Raw genomic sequence first — 23,598 nt, 5'->3', positions numbered from 1 at the left:
TGCTTACACCAAGCTTCTAAAATCAAATTATTTTGAAAAGCATTTTTTTGCTGAAATAATTTATGTTTGGCTAATTAATTTAAACAGTATTTTTGAACATCAATTATTATTTAACCAAATTTTTAAAAAGTGCTTTAAGTGTATTTTTTTTCGAGAGTGCTTTTTAGAAAAGTGTTTTTAGAAAGAAATTACTTTTTTTTTCTTTTTCAAAAACTATTTCTGTTTCTATTTCTACTCAAATATTTTAAAATCTTTAACTATGAAAAATAATAGTTTTGACCAAAAAGAAATTTGTGTTATAAATATATTATATTATGGATGTTCATTTAGTACTCCGTTGTAAATAAGCTTCCTGAAGAAACTTATCAATATGGGACTCCACCGTAAATATGTTTATCTATTTAGTATTATATTGGAAATAAGCTTCGTGAAGAAGCTTATCACTTCGGTACCCGATTATGGATAAACATTACCCCCAGTAGAAGTTTATCCATACCGGGTATAATAAACTTATCTTTTCAGTACCCAGTTATGGATAAACATTACCCCCGGTAGAAGATTATCCATACCGGGTATAATAAGCTTATCTTTTCAGTACTCCGTTATGGATAAATATTGCTCTCAGTAGAAGATTATCCATATCTGGTACAGCAGCAGCTTACACAGCAGCTTGTAGCAGCTTACACAGCAGCTTGTAGTAGCAGCTTACACAACAGCTTATAGTAGCTTACACTGCAGCTTGTAGTAGCAGCTTACACAGCAACTTGTAGTAGCAGCTTACAGAACAGCTTCCTTTCTTCTATAAATAGAAGAGATTTCAGTTCATTATGTACATCAGTTTGAGTTCGAATAATATATCAGTTTTTCTCTATACTTGTCTTTACTTTACAGTCTTTGTTTTATAACACGTTATCAGCGCGAAGCTCTACCATCTCGAGCAAATATTTTGAAAGTATCTGAGGTAAGAACTTTCTTTTCCTAAATAATGTCAAATCTTTCTAAACTTGAATTTGTAGCCCTGGATATATCAGGCAAAAGCTACATGTCTTGGGTGCTTGATGCTGAAATTCATCTTGATGCGATGGGTCTGGCAGACACCATAATGGATAATAATCAGGCATCAAACCAAGACCGTGCCAAAGCAATGATATTCCTACGCCATCACCTTGATGAGGGCCTGAAAATGGAATATCTCACTATTAAAGATCCAGTCATATTGTGGAATAATTTGAAAGATAGATATGACCACCTGAAGATGGTCGTTCTTCCACATGCACGTTATGATTGGACTCATCTAAGGCTACAAGATTTTAAATCTATCAGTGAGTATAATTCTGCTATGTTCAGAATTATTTCCCAATTAAAATTATGTGGTGATAATATTACTGATCATGATATGTTGGAGAAAACTTTCACCACTTTTCATGCCTCGAATATGCTCCTGCAACAACAATATCGAGAGGTGGGATTTAAAAAGTATTCTGAACTTATCTCACATCTTCTTATAGCAGAGCAACATAATGGGCTATTAATGAAAAATCATGAAAGCCGACCTATTGGTTCTTGTCCATTCCCTGAAGTGAATGAGACGAACTTCCACCAAGCTAAACGTGGAAGAGGTCGTGGCCCCAGTCGTGGTCATGACCGTGGTCGGGGAAGAAACCCCAATCATGGTAATAATAATGCACCAAAGAAGCCTCCTCACCACCAGTAGTGGAAAAGGAAGGAACAAAAGCATGAAGCGGTGCAAGCGCCAAATGTAGAAAATGCATGCTATAGATGTGGAGGAAAAGGGCATTGGTCACGTACTTGTCGTACGCCAAAGCACCTGGTTGAGCTTTATCAAGCCTCCCTGCAGAAGACAGAGAAAAATGCTGAAGCAAATTTTATTTCTGAAGATAATTTAGACTTCATGCATTTGGATGTAGCTGATTACTTTGCACTCCTAGAAGGAGAAATAAGTCATGTAATCGGTAGTGAATCTGTAGAAATGTAAATATTTTAATTTTTGTTGTTTGTAATAAATAGTATGGTTATGTAATTGTTGTACATAAATAAAAGTTATGCTTTGATAATGATGTTTACTATAATATATTTTATTTATATTATTTTGAAGAATATGGATAACCCTCAAATTATGTTTGGATCAAAGACAAATCATGAAGATATTTGTGTTATTGATAGTGGAACAACTCATGCCATATTCAACGATCAGAAATACTTTTCTTATTTGCATAAGGAAAAAGCAAATGTTTCAACAATTTCTGGTAATATAAGTTTGATTGAAGGCTCCGGAAGAGCCATAATATTTCTGTCTAAGGGAACAAAACTTATTATAGACAATGCATTGTTCTCCTCCAAGTCCCGAAGAAACTTGTTGAGTTTTATAGATATCCGCCGAAATGGGTATCATGTTGAGACAATAGATGAAATGAACATGGAATATCTTTGTATTACAAAGAATATTTCTGGCCAGAAAGGCATTGTAGAAAAGTTACCAACTTTATCTTCTGGATTATACTATTCAAAAATTAGTACAATTGAAGCACACTCTATCGTAAACCAGAAGTTTACGGATTCAAATACTTTTGTGCTTTGGCATGGCCGTTTGGGCCATCCCGGATCAATAATGATGAGACGAATTACTGAAAATTCGAGTGGGCATCCATTAAAGAACCTGAAGATTTTTACAAATGACGAATTTTCTTGTGATGCTTGTTATCAAGGAAAAATGATCACTAGACCATCACCAATGAAGGTTGATATTGAATCCCCTGCCTTTTTAGAGCGTATACATGAGGATATATGTGGACCTATTCACCCACCAAGTGGGTTGTTTAGATATTTTATGGTCCTAATAGTTTCACCTTCAAGATGGTCTCATGTGTGTCTACTATCATCTCGCAACCTGGTGTTTGCAAAGCTATTAGCCCAAATAATTCGATTAAGTGCACAATTCCCAGATTATCCTATAAAGGCTATTCGCCTTGATAATGCTGGAGAATTCTCATTTCAAGCTTTTGATGATTATTGTCTATCCGTTGGGATAAAAGTTTAACATCCTGTAGCTTATGTTCGTACTCAAAATGGCCTTGCAGAGTCATTTATTAAACACTTGCAATTGATAGCAAGACCACTACTTATGAAAATAAAATTGTCCACTACTATTTGGGGCCATGCTATCTTGCATGCAACATCACTTATCCGTCTCAGACCGACACATTATAATAAATATTCTCCGTCACAATTAGTTTTTGGTCATGAACCAAATATTGCCCATCTACAAATTTTCGAATGTGCTGTATATGTGCCAGTAGCACCACCACAACGTAGTAAGATGAGACCACAGAGAAGGATAGGAATATATGTTGGGTTTGAATCACCCTCTATTATTCGCTATCTTGAACCATTGACAGGAGATTTATTTACTGCTCGATTTGCAGATTGTCGGTTTGATGAAACAAATTTCCCACAATTAGGGGGAGAGAAAAAGGAAATCAAAAGAGAAATTGTGTGGAAAGTTTCATCATTATCTCACTTTGATCCCCGTACCCCTATATGTAATCAGGAGGTCCAGAAGATCATCCATTTACAGAATATAGCAAATCAAATGCCAGACGCATTTACTGATTTGAAAAGGATAACTAAGTCACATATCCCAGCAGAGAATGTGCCTATCCGAATTGATGTCCCAGTAGGACCATCTACTAGCATGAGAGCTAGTGAACCAAAAGCACGCCTGAAGCGTGGTAGGCCTTTGGGTTCTAAGGATCGAAATCCTCGAAAAAGAAAATCGACAAATGATCAAAACGATACTATGAAGGGATCTCCTGAAGAGACCCAAAATCTGATTAGTTCTGAGATTCCTGAAGAAATCAATGAACCCGAAGCTCATGTGAGTGAGGAACTTTTAATAAGTTCGAACGGTGATGGGATTAATTTAAATCGATTTGAAATAGTGGTGGATAATATTTTTGCATATAATGTTGCACTTAATATTATGCAAGATAGTGAGGATCTTGAACCTCGATCTGTCAAAGAATGTCGACAAAGATCTAATTGGCCAAAATGGCAAGAGGCAATTCAATCGGAATTGAAGTCACTTGCTAAAAGAGAGGTCTTTGGACCAGTAGTCCAAACACCTGCTAGTATAAAACCAGTTGGTCATAAATGGGTTTTTATGCGAAAAAGGAATGATAAAAATGAAGTTGAAAGATACAAAGCTCGCCTTGTTGCACAAGGATTCTCACAACGACCTGGAGTCGATTTTGATGAAACATATTCACTTGTTATGGATGCCATAACATTTCGATATCTCATCAGTTTAGCACTACATGAAAAGCTTGAAATACATCTAATGGATGTAGTTATAGCTTATCTGTATGGTTCACTTGATAATGAAATTTATATGAAAATTCCTGAAGGTTTTAAAATGCCTGAAGCAAAATCTCAGGAAATGTATTCAATCAGATTACAAAGATCTTTGTACGGTTTAAAGCAATCTGGGCGCATGTGGTATAATCGCCTTAGTGAATATTTGCTGAAAGAAGGTTACATAAATGATGTTATTTGTCCATGTATTTTTATAAAGAAAATGACATCAGAATTTGTTATACTTGCTGTTTATGTTGATGACATAAATCTTGTTGGAACTCCAGAAGAGCTCCAAAAGGCAATTGAATATCTTAAGAAAGAATTTGAGATGAAAGATCTTGGAAAGACAAAACTTTGTCTTGGTCTGCAAATTGAACATTTAGCAGACGAGATCTTTATCCATCAATCTGCCTATACAGAAAGGGTCTTAAAACGCTTTTACATGGACAAAGCGCACCCATTGAGTACACCAATGGTTGTTAGATCACTTGAAGTGAATAAGGATTTGTTTCGACCTCCAGAAGAGGACGAGGAACTCCTTGGTCCCGAAGTACCCTATCTCAGTGCAATTGGTGCACTAATGTATCTTGCTAATGCTACAAGGCATGACATAGCATTTTCTATTAATTTACTAGCAAGATATAGTTCTTCTCCTACACGGAGACATTGGAACGAGATTAAGCATATATTGCGATATTTAAAGGGAACTCTTGATATGGGTTTGTTTTATGCTAACAAAGATAGTGCAGACCTCGTTGGTTATGCAGATGCAGGTTATTTATCCGATCCCCATAAAGCTTGATCTCAAACCGGCTACGTATTTACATATGGAGGTACTATCATATCATGGCGCTCCACAAAGCAATCTATTGTTGCTACTTCTTCAAATCACGCTGAGATAATAGCTATTCATGAAACAAGTAGGGAATGCGTATGGTTGAGATTAATAATTCATTTTATTCGAGAAAAATGTGGTTTGGAATGTGAGAAGAGACCCACAATTTTATACGAAGACAATGCTGCATGCATAGCTCAATTGAAGGGAGGATTTATAAAAGGAGATAGAACGAAGCACATTTCACCAAAATTATTCTACACACACGATCTTCAGAAAAGTGGTGACATTGATGTGTAACAAATCCGTTCAAGTAATAATCCAACAGATTTATTCACTAAATCTTTGCCAACTTCAACTTTTGAGAAGATGGTATACAAGATTGGAATGCGGAGACTCAAATATTTGAAACAAGGTTTTCATCAGGGGGAGTAAAATACGCGATGCACTCTTTTTCCCTTACTAAGGTTTTTTTCCCATGGGGTTTTCCTTATAAGGTTTTTAATGAGACACCAAACAATGCGTATTACTAAATATGTGTACTCTTTTTCCTTCACTAGAATTTTTTTTCCCATGTGGTTTTTCCTAGTAAGGTTTTAATGAGACACATTATCTTTTAATGAACATCCAAGGGGAGTGTTATAAATATATTATATTATAGATGTTCATTTAGTACTCCATTGTAAATAAGCTTCCTGAAGAAGCTTATCCATATGGGACTCCACCGTAAATATGTTTATCTATTTAGTATTATATTGGAAATAAGCTTCCTGAAGAAGCTTATCACTTCGGTACCCGGTTATGGATAAACATTACCCCCAGTAGAAGTTTATCCATACCGGGTATAATAAGCTTATCTTTTCAGTACCCAGTTATGGATAAACATTACCCCCGGTAGAAGATTATCCATACCGGGTATAATAAGTTTATCTTTTCAGTACTCCGTTATGGATAAATATTGCTCTCAGTAGAAGATTATCCATATCTGGTACAGCAGCAGCTTACACAGCAGCTTGTAGCAGCTTACACAACAACTTGTAGTAGCAGCTTACACAACAACTTATAGCAGCTTGTACTAACAGCTTGTAGTAGCAGCTTATAGTAGCAGCTTACAGAACAGCTTCCTTTCTTCTATAAATAGAAGAGATTTCAATTCATTATGTACATCAGTTTGAGTTCGAATAATATATCAGTTTCTCTCTGTACTTGTCTTTATTTTAGAGTCTTTGTTTTATAACAATTTGATCAAATTATGCTATTAATTAGTATCGAGAAACTTTCGAGGGACCAAATGAAAAAGACTGGCAATAACAAATTTCTTTCTTTTGCTTCAAGACAAATTACAAAGTTGAAAAATCAAAAAGTACAAAGCGTAGAAAAAACTGTGGGCTCATAAAAAATATCTTTAAAATTTCCACATACACTATTGTCATTAAAATATCCCAGGGAAAAAAGCCCCACTGTATAACAGGCCGCCGCATCCTACGTTTCCAGTTTTACGATCGCAAATTTGATCACAATCACATACAGACACAAATCAACGGCCATGGTTTAATTGTCACAAATCTAATCAACACCAACAAGTAATATTATCTCTCTTCTAGTGGAAAAGTATTAAAAAAATATCTCATCCTTATCCATTCCCAATTCCTTCTGACTCATTCTTTCTCTTTATATCTAAAACTCATCCTCTATTTATATCCTTAAATTTCTTCAGCAATTATTAAGCATTTTGATGATATCTTCTTTATCTAGGGTCTGAATATAGCAATGGTTTTACAAGCAGTGACTTTAAATTCATTATCTTCTTCTCTTGTTGGAGCTAATGAGCTTCAATATTCTTCGAAAAGATCATCTTCTTCAAGATTTGATGTAATTAATTCGTCGACAATACGTTGTTGTTCAAGGAGCCATGCTTATATACCAAAGCTGGAGCCTTTTAGCAGAACTAAGTTCGATAGAGTCGTAAAAGACCCTCCTTTGATCGAAAAATCCGAAAACGAACTTGCAGGTATTGTCCAGATCTTAATTTCACGTACCTGTATTTTCTTGATTTTACGTTTCCTTTGCTTGTAAGTTATTGATTAGATTGCTCACTCGTTTAATGTTATAACAAATTCTTCAAAATTTCTCTTTCCTGAATGGTTGATGAAAAAAATAAAGAATTGCTTTATATAAAAATAGTGGTTCCAGGGAAATTTCTCGTTTTCTTTTTAGAAGATAATATACGAGCCAGCTTACACGCACTTTCACTAATTCATTGTTTTTTTTTTAACGAGTAGAGCCTATAACAGATTTAAGAAATTACCTAGGTTTTTAACTTCTGCTTAGATCTGAACCCTGCATGTTTCATTCCAGCTCCATGTCATGCTCTTGGGTAGTTTTTCTTTTCGGGGTCAGCTTGCACGCACGGCAGGATATCATGTAACTCTATCCACCAAGATTTAGACGGAAAGGAAGAAATCACTAGCGTCTTTGTCTCTATTAGGATTTGAACCCTGATACCTCAGGTTCTCAACCCACGTTATTGACCACTAGACCATACTTTTCGGTACCGCTTGAAAGGAAATCTTTTACTATAAGATGTAGCGAACTTTCTTTATGTACTGTTGTTATTATTATTTGGGGTTAAATAGCTTTTTAATTATATTTCAAGCTGTTTTGATTGTTAATGTTTATACTATTTGTATGTACTAATTTTTGAATCCTCAAGTATACTTTAAAAAAGAATTACTCCTAAAATAAAAATAAAAATTAAAATTGGGGATCTAGTAACTAGACTTGTTTGTCTGGAGTAAATATTATCTGCTTGTTCAATTACTAACGGAGTACTTGTGTATGGTAATGTGCAGATTATTGTTCTGTTCTAGAAGGGGATGATTCCTATAGCTGCTGGCAGGCTTATTTTGAACTCAAAGATCTTGAAGTAAGTTCTCAATCAGCACACTGTTATAGGTTCTTGAAATATAATGTTGTAACCTTTTTATTTGATGGAGTCTTGCTACTGTACACTATGTGTTGTCTGATAGTAGGCTTTTGTTTCTACAGATTACGTAATTCCTGTCTAGGGAGTTGGTTCTTAGGGGGTAATAAAAATGAGATTTGCTTTGTATTAATTGTGGAGTGTTTGTAAGGAATACCATTCTTGGGAGGATTGTGGAGATTGTTTTAGCTGCTTATTTAGGCTTTGGTCGAATGGGACCTGACAAATTTATATGGCATTGTGTGCATATGTGGACTTGGCCGTGCCTTCTGGGTTAGTCAGGCTAGTGCGAGCCTGGCGTCATTGAGGAAGGGTACTATGTAGTACGACTTTTTATTTTGTATAATATTGGATTGAGACAAGCTTATATGAAGTAACATGGGCAGTGAGGATTTATTTAATCTGACTCTAACTCGGTTGGAGTTGAAGTTGTTGTGTTGTGTGTACATGACTACCAGATAAAGTAAGCAAACAATTACTTCCAAATAGGATTCTGAAGCTGTACCAAATACTGATCATATGAGTGAAAGCAGCCCCATAATACGGATACACTCATGATTTCCGTTAGAGATATCCATCAAGCCAATTACTTGAGCCTTTTGTAAACCCAGATAGAACAATTGGCCAAATTTTTTCATCATTTTAAGATATATATATATATATATATATATATATATATTGTATTGTATCTTCACACGTTTTTTGTTTTGATTCTTTCCAGAAAGAAGCACCTAAGGAGGAGGTAGAGAGGCTAATACTTCAAGCAGGGGGAGTAAAAACTCTCATTGGCTGTTTACATGGAGTTTCAGACATGCACAAAGCAAAACGAGCAAGCAAAGAATCAGCCAAGATTGTGAATCTTGAGGACAAAGTGGCAAGACCTTGCCCTGTCCCTGATGGATTACCAAAGACAAGAGAAGAGCTTGAAGAAGAGGAGAAGGCTAGAATGCCAGATTCTTCCTTTACTAGACTTCTCAGAGCCAAAGGAACACACCCTGTTTGGTACTCGTCTGCACTTGATTATTGACATGGAATCCATAAAAAGCATGCTTTTGGAGCTTTAGTGAACCAAGTAAATAAGGTCAAGAAGTGGAGTTGAATGGTGTTATCTTGGCCAATGTGGCTAAATTTGTGGGATGTTATCGCGCATTTTTTGTTAGTGTAGCATAAAATAGTTTACTTTATTGTTTAGTGAAGAGTTTCTATTTGTTTTTAATGTAAATATGGTTTGGTTTTGGGAAACTTTAATTGCAGTAAAGTTAAGTTTCTACGTGTCCTTTGAGGTCTTTTCTAGATGGTGTTAAACTGATGTCACTTCACCCTTTTTTCAGTTTGCTATTCCTACCGGTTAAAAACGAGATATGTTATATAGCCCGTTTGGCCAAACTTTTTTTTTGGCCAAAAATGCTTTTTTGGGGTCAAAATCATATTTGGTCAAAAATTGAGTTGTTTGATCAAGTTTTTGAAAGAAAAAAAGTACTTTTGAGGAGGAGAAGAAGTAGTTTTGGAGAAGCACAAAGAAGTAGTTTTTTTCCAAAAATACTTTTTTGAGAAGCACTTTTGAGAAAAATACACTTAGAAATAATTTTTTTAAAGCTTGACCAAACATTAATTGTTGTTCAGAAGTGCTTTTCAAACTAATTAGCCAAACACAATCTGTTTTTCACCAAAAATACTTTTGAGAAAAATACTTTTAAAAAAAAGTATTTTTCAAAATAAGCTGATTTTTGCGCCAAATGTGCTATTAATGCCCTTGTCTGACGATTAAGCACCTTAATGGTAACCATTTGGAGTTATCTTCAGTTGTTAACGTATTTGGCCTGTTGGCTCCATGGTGCTGAGGCGGATTAATATTTAACCCCGTCGGATTAATACCACTGGATCTCAAGTCTTTGTGATGCTTAACATAACCCTAATTTTTCTTTGTGCACTTAAAATTTTAAAATGGTCAGGGTGAATGTTACGTTTACTTAGAAATTCCCTGATGTGAATAGAGCTACTTGCCCTGTCATTTGCATCAGACTCTGCCTGCTTCATAGAAGTCTGGGTAAACCATTTGCGTCCGTCCCTCTGTCCTGGCGAGATTGGGATGGTGGTGGTGGTGGTGGTGGTGGTTTTGGGTGGGTAAGTGCGCTGTGTTGAAGTGAAAAGACCAAATGGAATTAGGCAGTCCGTGGTTAAGTTTCTGCTATCTGATTGTTGAATAGTTTTCTTTAGTTACTCCTAAGATCAAGGAGCACATGTTTCACATCATCTATTTTTGCTTTTAATTGGAAGGTAAAATTTCACTATGCCTTGAAAGCCACTTAATCAGTAGTTTGTGTCATTAAACTGTGGGTTTAGGAACTAACAAGACACTATAAATAAAGATTATTTTTTTTTTTGAGGAATTTATTGTCATCTAGATGGAATCTGTCAAGGAGACTGGAAGATTTATCAAAGGAAGAATAAAAGCACCACTTTTAGAGCTTTGGCAGAGGAGTAGAGCAATCTAGTGAAAAACTGAGATCCAGTAGAAAAGCCAATACATTTTTTTGTTTCTCGCTCGGTGTTCGATATTCGCATTGGAGCCCGACTATATCCGGATTCGCACCGCGTAGGGCCCCATTCGGAGGGAAGCGCTCCCTACAAAGGACTTTTTTATACCCAGGCTCGAACCCGAGACCTCTGGTTAAGAGAAGAACAGCCTCATCTGTTGCACGACATCCTTTGTTGGTAAAGTCAATGCACTGTGAATATTTCAAACTTTAATGAAAAAATGAGGCAATTATTTGCTAATTGCTATCATAACGAATTAAAACCTGTTTATGAATTAATGTCCATTTGTTTTAGATGGTAAAAAGAACTCGTGTAATTGGTGATTTTCCATGCTAGTAGGTATAGGATGGATCAAATATTACCCCTATTCATTCATTTCTTAATTCCAAGAAATTTAACAAATACCTTAAATTTGTGTCTAAGTTTATTTTGACCTTCCAAATTCATGGTGCTCAAACAAGCTTCCGCAAAATATGGTTCCAAATTCAAACACCTTCAGTAATAACCTATCAACCACGAATATTCCTTCCTTTGCCTACATATAAAACCCTCCATTTTCCTTTGCAAGATAGATTGCTATAAGCAGCCTTGGGCCTAACCCAAGTGGACTTAATCCAAGCATTATGGCCTCGGGTTTTTTTCTTCCCTTCTTCCTTGTATCATTCTGTTTTCTTTCCTCATCTTCTATTGCATTAACTGATGTTGAGGCTGCTTCCATTGCTCGTCGCCAGCTTTTGGTTGACAATGGCGAGTATGATCAGATGACCATTAACATGAAATTCGCGAATGCCAGGTTGAAGAAGGCTTATGTTGCTCTTCAGGCATGGAAGAAAGCTATTTACTCCGACCCAACAAACTTCACGGCTAACTGGGAGGGTCCTAATGTTTGCGCCTATAATGGTGTCTTTTGTGACAATGCTCTCGATGATCCCAATATCTCTGTTGTTGCTGGCATTGATCTTAACCATGCAGACATAGCTGGACACCTCCCCGTCGAGCTTGGCCTTTTATCTGATGTTAGTCTTATCCACATTAACTCTAATCGATTTTGTGGAATCATTCCTAAGAGCATTAAAAATATTACGCTTTTAGATGAGATTGATTTCAGCAACAATCGTTTCGTGGGGCCATTCCCAGACGTTGTGCTGGAATTACCTAACCTTAAATATCTTGATCTTAGGTTCAATAATTTTGAAGGTCTAGTGCCCCCTGCACTATTTGAAAAGAATCTTGATGCCATATTTCTTAACAATAACCGATTCCATTCTACCATCCCTGAAAACTTGGGTAATTCTAATGCTTCAGTGGTGGTATTGGCGAATAACAAATTCTTTGGTTGCATTCCAAGCAGCATTGGTAAAATGAGCAACACATTAGATGAGCTTGTTTTCACGAACAATGATCTTTCTGGTTGTTTACCTGAAGAAATTACTAAGCTCACGAGCCTAACGACGTTAGACATTAGCGGAAACAAGTTCGTTGGATCCTTACCAAAGGATTTGAAGTACATGCAGAAAGTTGAAGTCTTTGACATTGCATCCAATAAGTTCATGGGAAATGTTCCAGAGAACCTTTGTACTTTGCCCAAGTTGGCCAATTTGACATTCTCTAAGAACTATTTTGAGAGCTTGGACCAAAAATGTACGCCGTCGCGCTCCCATGATCTGGAAATAGAAGGTAAAGAAAATTGTTTGCAGGAACAACCAGATCAAAAGACGGAGAAGGAATGTTTACCAGTTTTGAGCAATCCTGTTGATTGTAGCAAAGGTCATTGTGGGTTTTCTCCACAAGGGCAAAGTCCAAAGGATCCACCCAAAGAAACAACTCCTTCAACACCCAAAAATTCTCCACCAAAACCTGCGAGTCCAAAACCAAAGCCATCTCCTGTATCTACACCTACCCCATTACCACCACCTAAGGTGTCTGTTCCACCACCGGTTGTATCTCCCCCACCACCAGTGGCCTCACCTCCCCCACCACCACCCGTAGCCTCACCACCACCACCTCTAGTCCAATCTCCACCACCTCCGATGGCATCACCTCCACCTCCAGTCCACTCACTACCACTACCACTGGCCTCACCTCCACCCCCAATGGCTTCACCACCACCTCCAGCTCGATCTCCACCGCCTCCGGTAGCGTCACCACCGCCTCCGGTAGAGTCACCTCCACCTCCTGTCCACTCACCACCACCGCCTCCTGTAGCATCACCTCCACCTCCCGTTCACTCACCACCGCCACCAGTGGCCTCACCTCCACCTCCAGTCCACTCACCACCGCCTCCGGTAGCGTCACCTCCACCTCCCGTTCACTCACCACCGCCACTAGTGGCTTCACCACCACCGCCGGTAGCGTCACCTCCACCTCCTCCAGTATTCTCTCCACCTCCACCTATCCACTCATCCACTCACCACCCCCACCTGTAGCCTTACCTCCACCTCCACCCACTTTTGAGGATTTTGCTCTTCCTCCATCATTGGGCTCGCTATATGCATCACCACCGCCACCAATTTTCCAAGGTTATTAAGGGGTTCCACCATTCTTATATTCAGTGGCACGATAACTAGTTCAAAGAATATGTACAAATCAATCTGTAAACATATATAATCATTGAAAAGTTCGTTTACATTGTCAATATTAACGATTCATTGAGCTTTGTACAGTATTGGAAATTTTTTCTTGGATGTGCTGATTGAACAACACATTATGCAATTTCAACGTACTTTTGTCTACTTTTCTTTTTTTACGTTCCCTGCATTTTAATCATATCAATTACCTTGAATGAGAATGAGCTAGAGTGTTGCGTTTTTATTAAGGGGTGTGAACGAGAAATGGAAGAGGCACCTCCTGGATTGCACTTCTTCGTCTCACCATTTCAGGCTTGGCCTCATCTTTTAAAGATGAAAGATCTCAAATCTTCTCCCCCTTTTTTTTTATTATATTGTTGCATTATTTTTTAAATAAATATAAGTGTCAAGTGTGATTTGGTCTGTTTGTTGAGTTCGCTGAAGTTATATGATTTGAAGTGCCGCTATCACAAAATAGTTATTTCGTTCTATCCTGGGAGGAATTAATCCGTATACCTTAGACAACAATGAGTAGATTAAATTCCTTAAGAACACACCGTGCATTCAGTGGACTCAGAATTATTTTACGTTTTATTTATTGAACTAACTGTTTGTTTACTTCTCTGATTTTGATTTTCTGATTTTGGACACAGTAATACCAACAATCTTTAAGGAATTTAAGCTATTCAACGACACCGTAAGGTCTGGCTTCCAATCACATTCGATCTGTGAAATGGTGCATGGACAAGATATCAGAAATAAAAAGTAATCAAGTCATGTTTGACTTGAGTTGTTATCAATTAATTATTCTAACAGAATAATTGTGACACCAAATGCTATGAACATAACGAATAACCATGTGGGAACAACTTCCAAAGGGCTGGGGCCTTTGTCTCTATCTCTAGAAGACATTGTTCTTTAACGGTGCATTCAACCATCCGCGATTATAACGGCATGACATTTCATGCCTTGGAGAAACGTCATGTTTACATTCTATTATTAAGAGAATGTTTTTCGGTGGCTAATGGAAAGAAAATTCAGAGTGGAATAGTGATCGTTAATCTTTTATGGAGAGGGAAGAAACTGTTTCAGATGGTCGAAGAAGAATTTTATTTCTTGTATCCGACTTCAAACAGTATGCCTGATCTTATATGACTTAATCAAGAATGAATATACAAGTGATTTAGTCTTGAAGAAAGAAAAGTGTGTGAAGTCAATGTGTTGCAAACGGCAAAGAAAGAAAACGACATATCTTGATCGCTTTGGTTTGGCAATTAGGAAGTTGTTACATTTTTGCCAACAAGGCAAAATTTCTTTGGCCAAAGATGCAAAGGAATAAAAGAGGCCATGAAAGGCAGTGACTTTGATGTTTGATAGAATAGTAGCGGCTATTTAAATACGAATCATTGACAGAAAGTCTTTTGGATCAAATAAGGGTCGATGCGGCTGATTTGTGAAGGGATGTGATAAACCATTGCTTATGTCGTAGACTAATACGTATCGACTTTCGATTGCATATCAGATTATTGACTACACTTAATGTATCAATCGTATATTATAAAAATAGCTATATGATTGACATTAGTTGTGTACATTGTGATAGTCAAGCAACAATAGGCAGGGTTGAGAGCGTTATGTATAACGGAAAATCTCGTCACATTCGACGGAGACACAATACCGTTAGACAACTACTCTTTAGTGGTGTTATCACGATTTACTACGTAAAGTCAAGAGATAACGTGTCAGATCCACTTACAAAAGTTCTATCTAGAGAGGCAGTTGAAATATCATCAAAGAGAATGGGGCTAAGGCCTAGGAAAAGTCATCATGGCGGTAACTCTACCTAGCAGACTGGAGATCCCAAGAGCTAGGTTCAAAGAGATCAAACAAAGTTATGAATGACGGTTCAACATTGTCAAATAACTCAACTCATTCTCATGATGAAGACAATGTCGAGAAATTAAGGTAAAGCATTAAGGCTTATTGATGAGTCAATAAAGCTTAAAGCTTTTTAATGATTTGCTAAGTCTGGCAGCATATGACCAGATAGTGCGTCTATAAGATTACACGTTTAGAAATCACCTATGTGAGTGTGAAGTATAAGCCGCTTTAAGGGGAATGAAAGTAAAGGCCCATTCTCTACGCACTCATAAAACCAGGCGGTGTTCATGGCTGAAACGAACACAACCGTGAGAACCAAAAACGGCTAAGGATTGATTGTGTGACTTATGGTTGTCTAGGTATACACCAAAGCTCGACGGTTCAAAGATATCAAATCTACCAATTGACTGAGTATATCCGACATAAGTTCACTACGAAAAGTTCAAAAGGAAACCTACTTATCCAGATGCGATTAATCCTTACTTGCGAATCACAGAGTATTTTCATGCATGTTTTTTTTCCACATATGTCCATTCCCCATTCATGTGGAGGATTGTTGCGTTTTTATTAAGGGGTGTGAATGAGAAATGGAAGAGGCACCTCTTGGATTGAACCTCTTCATCTTACCATTTCATTGTCTATAAATTTAGAGGCTTGGCCTCATTTTTTAAAGATGAAAGATCTGAAATTTTCTCCCCTCTTTTTTTATATTGTTGCATTATTTTCTTAATAAATATAAGTGTCAAGTGTGATTTGCTCCGTTTGTTGAGTTCGCTGAAGTTCTGTGATTTGAAGTGCCACTATCACAGAATAGTTATTCCGTTCTATCCTGGGAGGAATTAATCCGTATACCTTGGACAACAGTGAGGAGATTAAATTCCTTAAGGACACACTGTGCATTCAATGGGCTCGGAATTATTTTACGTTTTGTTTATTGAACTAGCGTTTCTTTACTTTTCTGATTTTGAATATAGTAATACCAACAAGTTTGTCACTGTTGCAAAAAGTGCGCTGAATTACATCTATCGGTCACAAAACTTATAGGAACGTTTGATCCTTGTTGTATCGTGTTAATTAAAAAGTAGTCACAATTTTTGTTCAATTTGGTAGAATATTGGAATAACCATCAGGTGGTTCTGAAATAACTGAAGCAGAGAGATATATGATCTAACTGTAGCATCAGTTTATTAATCTTAGAGAATGTACTCGTTAGAGTTAATTTATACTAGTAGCTTTTTAAGTCTAACTTTTTTAGGACGCCGTGACAATAATAGGAAACTTGCCCTTCCAAAATATAAGAATAAAAAGAAAAGGGTGGGGGTAATGAATTATTTTAATCCTTTTTATATAATTAAGAAGGAATTAGTTTTTATTGTCCTTATTTAAATATTCTTTTACTAGATCCCAATGTACCAAGTTAATAATATGTAAATTTTAATTAAAGATAACAACAATAACAACAACAACAACAACCTAGTAAAATCTCACAAGTGAGGTCTGGGGAGGGTAGTATGTACGCAGACCTTACCTCTACCCGGAGGAGTAGAGAGACTGTTTCCGGAAGACCCTCTCAAGATAATAAGAAAAATAAAAAGGAGAGAATATTAGTTTCACCACAGAGATTACAGGAAAAATAGGAACATAAAATGCAGAAGGAAAAATGCAAAATAAAAATGATGGCTAGTAAATAGGTCCTGCACCGAAAAGAGAAAATAGTAAGACACGACAATGCCCTTAACAAATTTTAATTAAAGATAATTTAGTCAAAATTCCTATTTTAATTCTTGGAATTAATATTTTCTTAAGGGACATGCCAAAGACAAAAAAATCACTTATTATGGTACTTAATATTTTTTTTTGTTTTTGTTGTACAATCGAAAATTTTGAAAAGATTTGAAAGAAATTTCACTAGACCCACCAGCTATAACTTGTAAACTACAAAAATAGCTTATTTCTAGCCTCTTTTTTTTAATAATAAAAACAAAAAAAGGCCCTACTTTTTTGTGCGCAAAACCAACGTCGGGCCAGCGGTGCACGGTAATACCGAACGACATCGTCTTTTACCTGTTTCGCCGTAAGAAGCACGTTTTGCCTTAACAAACAAGATCTCAAAGACTATCACTTGATTCAATTTGGTTACCAGTTCCCGGCGGTGAAAACTAATAAAGTTGCATCGACACTGCGATCTTCTCAAATGGCGGAAAACACGACGAAGCCTTCGAATGAAGAGATAGTGGAAAAGCAGGAGGAAGCTCAGCAACCTCCGCCGCAAGGAGGCGGCGGTGGAGGATGGGGAGGCTGGGGATTTTCTGCGTTTTCTTATATATCGGACATTCAGAAAGCTGCTACTACCGCTGCCGAAGAGATCTCCCGCAATGTACTCATTTTCCCTTACATTTCATAACTCTATTTTTTTCCTATTTTTTTTTTTTTTTTTTTTTTTGCATTTGTAACGTAGCTGCTTTTGCTGTTTGTTTTACCTCATTTTGATATAATATATAAAAATTAGCGGTTAATGAGATGTTATCATTGTTAGCCGAGTTGTGTGAGTGAACTGTGAGTAACTCATTTATATTTCAAATTTTTGACAAAATGAGTTTTTGCTAGATCTATCATCTGATCTAGGAATTAGACAATTAGTGTGTTTCGGACACTCCCTTTCAGTAAATGGTACCTATTACAATTTTCGCGATGCCTCAACTGAACGGTGCCAAATATTGCTGGATGATGTCAGTTATATTTGATAACTTAGAGTATTTTGTACCAAGGCTGAAATCAGATAGACTCCCAAATGAGAGCATGTGTGATCATTAACATTTCCTTCTGCTATGATTATCAGTAACATACTAGTTAACATATCAGGAACATAATAGTTGGCATTAGGTCAATTTGAATTGAGTTAGTACTTTTCCCCCCCTTTTCACCTTCAGTTTTTCTGTAGGACTACACTTTGTAGGGCACCAGATCAACAAAATGAGTTGAAGCCTTCAGATTAATAAACTTTACAGAACTCAATTTTCGTTGATATAATTCCTGTTATCACCCTTCTAATGTCTCAACTTTCTGCTGACAAGTGCAGGTTACTTGTTCTTTTGTGGTTATGGCAGGGAAACACACTTAAACATAAACTTGATTGCCTCCATCAGCTATTTTTATATGCGTTTTCACTTATGCAGGCTGTTGAAGCGGCTAAAATAGCTGCAAAAAGCCTTGCAGATGTGCAGGATGCTTCAGAAGACTCCGAATCCTCAAAAGAGGATGAGCGAGAAGTATTGGTCGAAGAGGAAAGTGAAGACGAGAATGACAAAAAACGCAAGGCTGCTCTGGAAAAATTAGAGAAAGCTAGTGAAGATTCAATTCTTGGCCAGGCAAGTGCTACCAAACTAGTTGTTGTGCTGCTTAGTTGACTCAGTAGGCAATCCAAACTGTTAATGGAAGTTCTTCTTGAGCATTGAATATTGATAAACATTCCACCCCAATTTTTGCTAATTTCTACAGAAGTATCTTAAGGTTAGAAGTAGATATGCTAAAATTGTTTGCTATGGTCATGCTTTTAACCTTCCAAAACTATGTGCAGGGTTTGAAAGTTATTGACCATTCAGTCGAGAATTTCGCTTCAGGAGCTTGGCAAGCTTTAGGAAACGCATTCAAAGGAGGTTCCGATTTAGTCCACAAGTATGTATATCGGCTTGTATACAATTGCAACATGACTTTTTCTAGTCGTGCTGTTGGAAACCTTCACCCCAGAGAGGTGTTTATCCAGCTATTTGGGAGCCATGTTTTTAGATTTTGTTTAAGCAGTTGCTCATCTTGTGCTTGAGAAACAATGCTGTACTTTATGGAGCTGATTGTTAGGGGATAATTAGGGAGTTCTTTTTGGTTTAACGTCTGTTGAGTTATATATTACATTGTTCTTTAATTTAATGCTGCATAGTATAAACTTCTATGATTTTGACACATTAATTTGGTGAAATTTCCCTATGGCAAATTAAGGTGGAAAAATGACTGGAATAAAACAAATTGCGTGCTTACATATTTCTGGACTAAGAAAAGCAGTTGCAAACTCCAACTGTTAGGAAACATGGAAAATTAAGCACCTCTAGGTTAAGCATGAGAACTCTGTGATCCTGCAATGTTAACCAGTTTTGAGTCATTACCCGGTTATTCTTCGTTTAGTAATGCCCAAATTGCCAAAGAAATTATATTTTGTTTTGTATTTTCAGGCTTGAGGAATCGGCTTTAAGTATTGCTGAATCAGTTCAGCATGGTGGCTTACCTGCCACAACTGGTTCTGCTGCACCATCCATACTAGAGGTTTGCCATTTGCACAAATTTGATTTTCTATCTTTTTGGGCAAGGGGAGTGTGCCTTAATATGCAGTTTATATTGGGCAATTTCTTGCAGACTGGAAAAGCTTTTACTGCCAAAGGGATGCATGCGCTTGAGCTACTTGGAAAAGAAACTATGGATCTTCTGATCTCAGAAACTGGTATTGGAGTTGACCCAAACACCAAAGAAGGGGGAGGAAAAACAGACAAGGATCAGTTTTATGAGGAAGTTACTTTTGATAGATGCTTTTATATTTATGGAGGTCCGGAGCAGTTGGAGGTCACTTCCTACTCATACTGATCCAATACCTAGTTGAGTTCATCCCGTAAATCCCTTGTCTTATCATATGAATTACACGCAGGAGCTGGAGGCATTGTCCAACCATTATGCTTTGTTGTTCAACAGAAGAAAAGCGAAGCTTCCATCTGATCAAAGGTCTTCATATGATGGAAAACTTAAAGAGGTTCAACAGATTTTTGACTTGAGTTCTGAAGTATATGGAAGTAGTACAGAGTCAGGAAAAGGGAAGAAAGTTGAGACTGGCATTGCAGATAGCACTGATGAGGTGAAGAATTTGCATGATTCTAGTGTGAACAAGGCTGCAGAATTGGCAGCAGGGTAAAGATTGAACTTTAATATGCTTTACCTGTTTTTGATTTTTTTTTCTGCTTTTCCTTCTACTTTAATATGCTTTACCAAGCATCCAGTTCTTGAAAAATATATGGGAGCAGGGCAGGGAGTATGTGACTGAAATGTGGACGGTTCGTGAATCTAGACAGAGTTCTTATGCCTTAGTAGTGTGATTATCTAAAAGTTTGTGTCTAGTTGCTAAGAACTGGGATAGTGGTGTTAAGTTTTGGATTTCATTGAATTGCAGATTTACAAATGTTTTGGTTGGACTAGCTTCCGATGACATGATTCAAAGGACTGCTCGGAGACTGGATACACTTCATTCAGAGGGTGTCCATGTATGTATAATATATTTTGGTTTGCCTGCGAGTTTCTTTTGAATCAAAGAAACAAGCAGCTTCTGTTTTGGGAGTAAAGGATCTGCTTCTCACAGATTATTCTTATATACACAGAGACTTTCTGAGTTGTGCTGTTTTGCTGCGAGTCAACTTGTAATGCTTGGGAAATCAATCATCTCAACTGCAAATAAAGCTGTGGACCAAGATGCCGATGCGGAAATTGTGAAAATGGATTGGCCTGAGGATTCAATTGAAAGGGCTAAGATAATCCGAGCGAAGGCATGTTCAATGACTGGATGTGTTGAAGCTGTTTCTTCCAGCTTTATTACAGGTAGATTTGTGTCAAACATATTATTGCATGCTTTTGTGACTTTTATCTTGTTTCTTTTTTTCCCTTTGTAGTCTTTCATCTGCCGTCCATTGTTTCCTTGCTAATATTTATGGATCACATACCTTTTGTTTGATCTCTGGTATTGCATATAAAAACTTAAAAAAAGTCATCAAACGAAGCACATGGTTAGGGTTATGCACAAATAACAGAATTTTTGTGATTTATGATTGTGCGCTTTGTGTTTGTTATTATTTATTTCTTCCTGTGGCTTGGTCAAATATCTATTCATGCATTTTGCTGTGCTCATTGAATGTCATATTCTGAAGAACAAGTTGACATTTGATTTCCTTTTCTATCGATATAACCCTGTTGAACCACACACTGGTCTAAGAAGATAGCCTAATAATTCCTTTTTGGATCAGAATGATCAAACTTGAAATTGCCATTTCTGAAAGTTCTATGAGCAAATCGTTCGTGTAAATAGTGTGATGCTCACTGTCTCTTACGATTTTATCGCTTGTTCTTTGTGGGTGTATATTGTTTCTCTGCCAAAAGTATGTGTGTGGGGATACTTTTATTTTTAGAATGGATCTGGAGTGCTATAATTTTAAAGCTAAAATATTGCAATACTGTAGGATACTAGTCTTTTATCTTGAAAAAAGAGTACTGTGGGGAATTGGTACAATGAAGTAATCTTCTGGTTGAGTGAATTCTGCCCTCAAGCTGTATAAAGTTTCATTGTAGTTGAATTGGTTTTCCAGATCCTCGTAAATGCTTTGGCCCATTACGGAGAACCGCTTTACTAAGTGATCGTTATTTCAACTGTTTGATGTCTTTCTCTGCCCCTGGTTATGAACAATTTAATCTTACTGGTCTAGTAATATTGAAATGAGCTCATTGAGCTTGGAGAAAGTGTGAAGGTTTGCCTCCCTTAAGACATTTTTGTCTGCCCTTGGCATGAAGAATAAAGGAACATTATCAAAATAATAATAATAGTGATAATAATAATAATAATAAAAAAATAAATAAATTAAAGAATCCATATAAAGGAACAGTTCGATCTAGCTTTTTCTAGGGAAGAACACATTTGCTCTTGGTATGTCCCCTTTGGTGTTAAAAGTTCAGGGGAACTATAATAGTGGCGTTTATCCCTCTTGATTAGCTTCATTATACTTTTGCAGGAATATCGGAAGTTGCTGAAGCGTATTTAGCAGCAGTGAAAGGTGTTTCTGCTGATTCACAAGAAGTTCCGCAGAAATCAATCCAGGAAAAAGCTAACGCATATGCGGAGAATCTTCGTGCAGATCATAGCACAGCCATTGGTAAAATTCAGGATGGCCTTCAGTATTTGTCTTACGTGGTCATCTCAACCTCAATGCCTGCTGCTTGAAGAATTTCTTGATGCAATGTTTCTCACTTGATGCTCCTTTTAGCTTGTTTCCTTTTCTATTATCCCCACCCCCTCTCTCCTCCGTGTAAATAATTGCATTAGATTAGTTCTCTGTATACCTTTATCCCTTCAGACTTGTGTCTTCATATGGTGAACGTGTATGATATTTCCATCAACTCTTAGTTGCATAGGAAATCCACTTTCCTTTCTGTTTTTATCTGAAGGAAAGAAATATATTTTCTGTTGATTGACAATTCAAGTCTTTGCCTTTGGCCCATGGATGTTCTTTTCTCGTTTATAAGATGTAGTAATAAGTACAATCATACAATATATATATATGTATGTGGAAGAATTTAAAAACCCCAACAAGATGAAATACTTCTTATCATGTTTTAATCTCGTGTCAAGTTTATTTTATTATTCAAATAGTATACTACAGTAACTTGGTGAATAATAAGAAATGGGAAAAATGTGTTAAAAAAGACATTTCTGTTATGAAATAAAAGCAATTTAGTAAAACATGAACAAGAAATAAAAGCAATTTAGTACAACATGAACAAGAAATAGAGATAGAGAGAAGGAAGAGATTTTCTTCTTCAATTGTGTGTATTTTTCTATTTATTACAAGGCCTTTATATAGGCATGAAAAGTGAAGAAAATATGTCATGGAATATGTCATTGAACATAGAAAATATGTCATTGAATATGTCATTAACCATTTGAGAGAAAGATCATGGAGAAAGAGTAGACATCCACCATATTTTGATTTTTATCATAACACTCCCCCTTGGATGTCCATAAATAATGTGCCTCGTTAAAACCTTATTAGGAAAAAGCCTTATGGGAAAAAAAAATCCTAATAAAGGAAAAAAAGTACACATATTTAGAAATACGCCTTTTGGTTGTCTCGTTAAAAACCTTGCAGGGTAAACCCAATGGGACAAAACCTTGTAAGGGAAAAAGAGTACAACGCGTATTAACTCCCCCTGATGAGATCATTAGTTCACATAGTTGAGCCTTCGTATCCCAATCTTGTACACTAGTTTCTTGAAGGTTGACGTCGATAGATATTTGGTGAACAAATCAGCCATATTATCACTTGAACGTATTCGTTGCACATTAATATCACCATTCTTTTGAAGATCATGTGTGAACAATAATTTAGGTGAAAATGTGCTTTGTCCTAACTCCTTTATGAATCCTCCCTTTAATTGGGCTATGCATGTTGTATTTTCTTCATACAAAACCATGGGTAGTTTATCACACTTCAAACCACATTTGTCTCGAATAAGATGTATAGTAGACCTCAACCATACACATTCTCGACTTGCTTCATGAATAACAATTATCTCAGCATGATTAAAAGAAGTAGCCACGATTAATTGCTTAGTCGATCGCCAAG

The 23,598-nt window shown here is 36.7% G+C and overlaps 2 protein-coding genes and 1 pseudogene across 2 annotated transcripts; all 3 read left to right on the top strand.

Annotated features, from left to right (window-relative positions):
• Positions 1 to 6,859: 6,859 nt before the first annotated feature.
• Positions 6,860 to 9,468, top strand: LOC107819469 (CCG-binding protein 1). The gene is made up of 3 exons (XM_016645570.2): positions 6,860 to 7,220; positions 8,062 to 8,135; positions 8,914 to 9,468. The coding sequence occupies exons 1-3, from the start codon at positions 6,980 to 6,982 to the stop codon at positions 9,217 to 9,219; spliced, it is 621 nt and encodes a 206-aa protein (XP_016501056.1). The 5' UTR covers positions 6,860 to 6,979; the 3' UTR covers positions 9,220 to 9,468.
• A 1,823-nt stretch (positions 9,469 to 11,291) lies between these two features.
• Positions 11,292 to 13,462, top strand: LOC107819471 (leucine-rich repeat extensin-like protein 7; annotated as a pseudogene).
• Positions 13,463 to 17,185: 3,723 nt separating this feature from the next.
• LOC107819470 (uncharacterized) lies at positions 17,186 to 22,473 on the top strand. The gene is made up of 9 exons (XM_016645571.2): positions 17,186 to 17,555; positions 18,355 to 18,546; positions 18,756 to 18,853; positions 19,402 to 19,492; positions 19,583 to 19,786; positions 19,869 to 20,125; positions 20,385 to 20,475; positions 20,590 to 20,806; positions 21,988 to 22,473. Exons 1-9 carry the CDS (start codon positions 17,373 to 17,375, stop codon positions 22,194 to 22,196), a joined length of 1,542 nt encoding a protein of 513 aa, XP_016501057.1. The 5' UTR covers positions 17,186 to 17,372; the 3' UTR covers positions 22,197 to 22,473.
• The last annotated feature ends 1,125 nt before the right edge of the window (positions 22,474 to 23,598 follow it).

Source organism: Nicotiana tabacum, chromosome 7 (genome assembly GCF_000715075.1).
Source record: "Nicotiana tabacum cultivar K326 chromosome 7, ASM71507v2, whole genome shotgun sequence".
NCBI lineage: Eukaryota > Viridiplantae > Streptophyta > Magnoliopsida > Solanales > Solanaceae > Nicotiana > Nicotiana tabacum.
The sequence above is the reverse complement of the archived record's forward strand: the minus strand, read 5'-3'. Positions and strand labels throughout refer to the sequence as shown.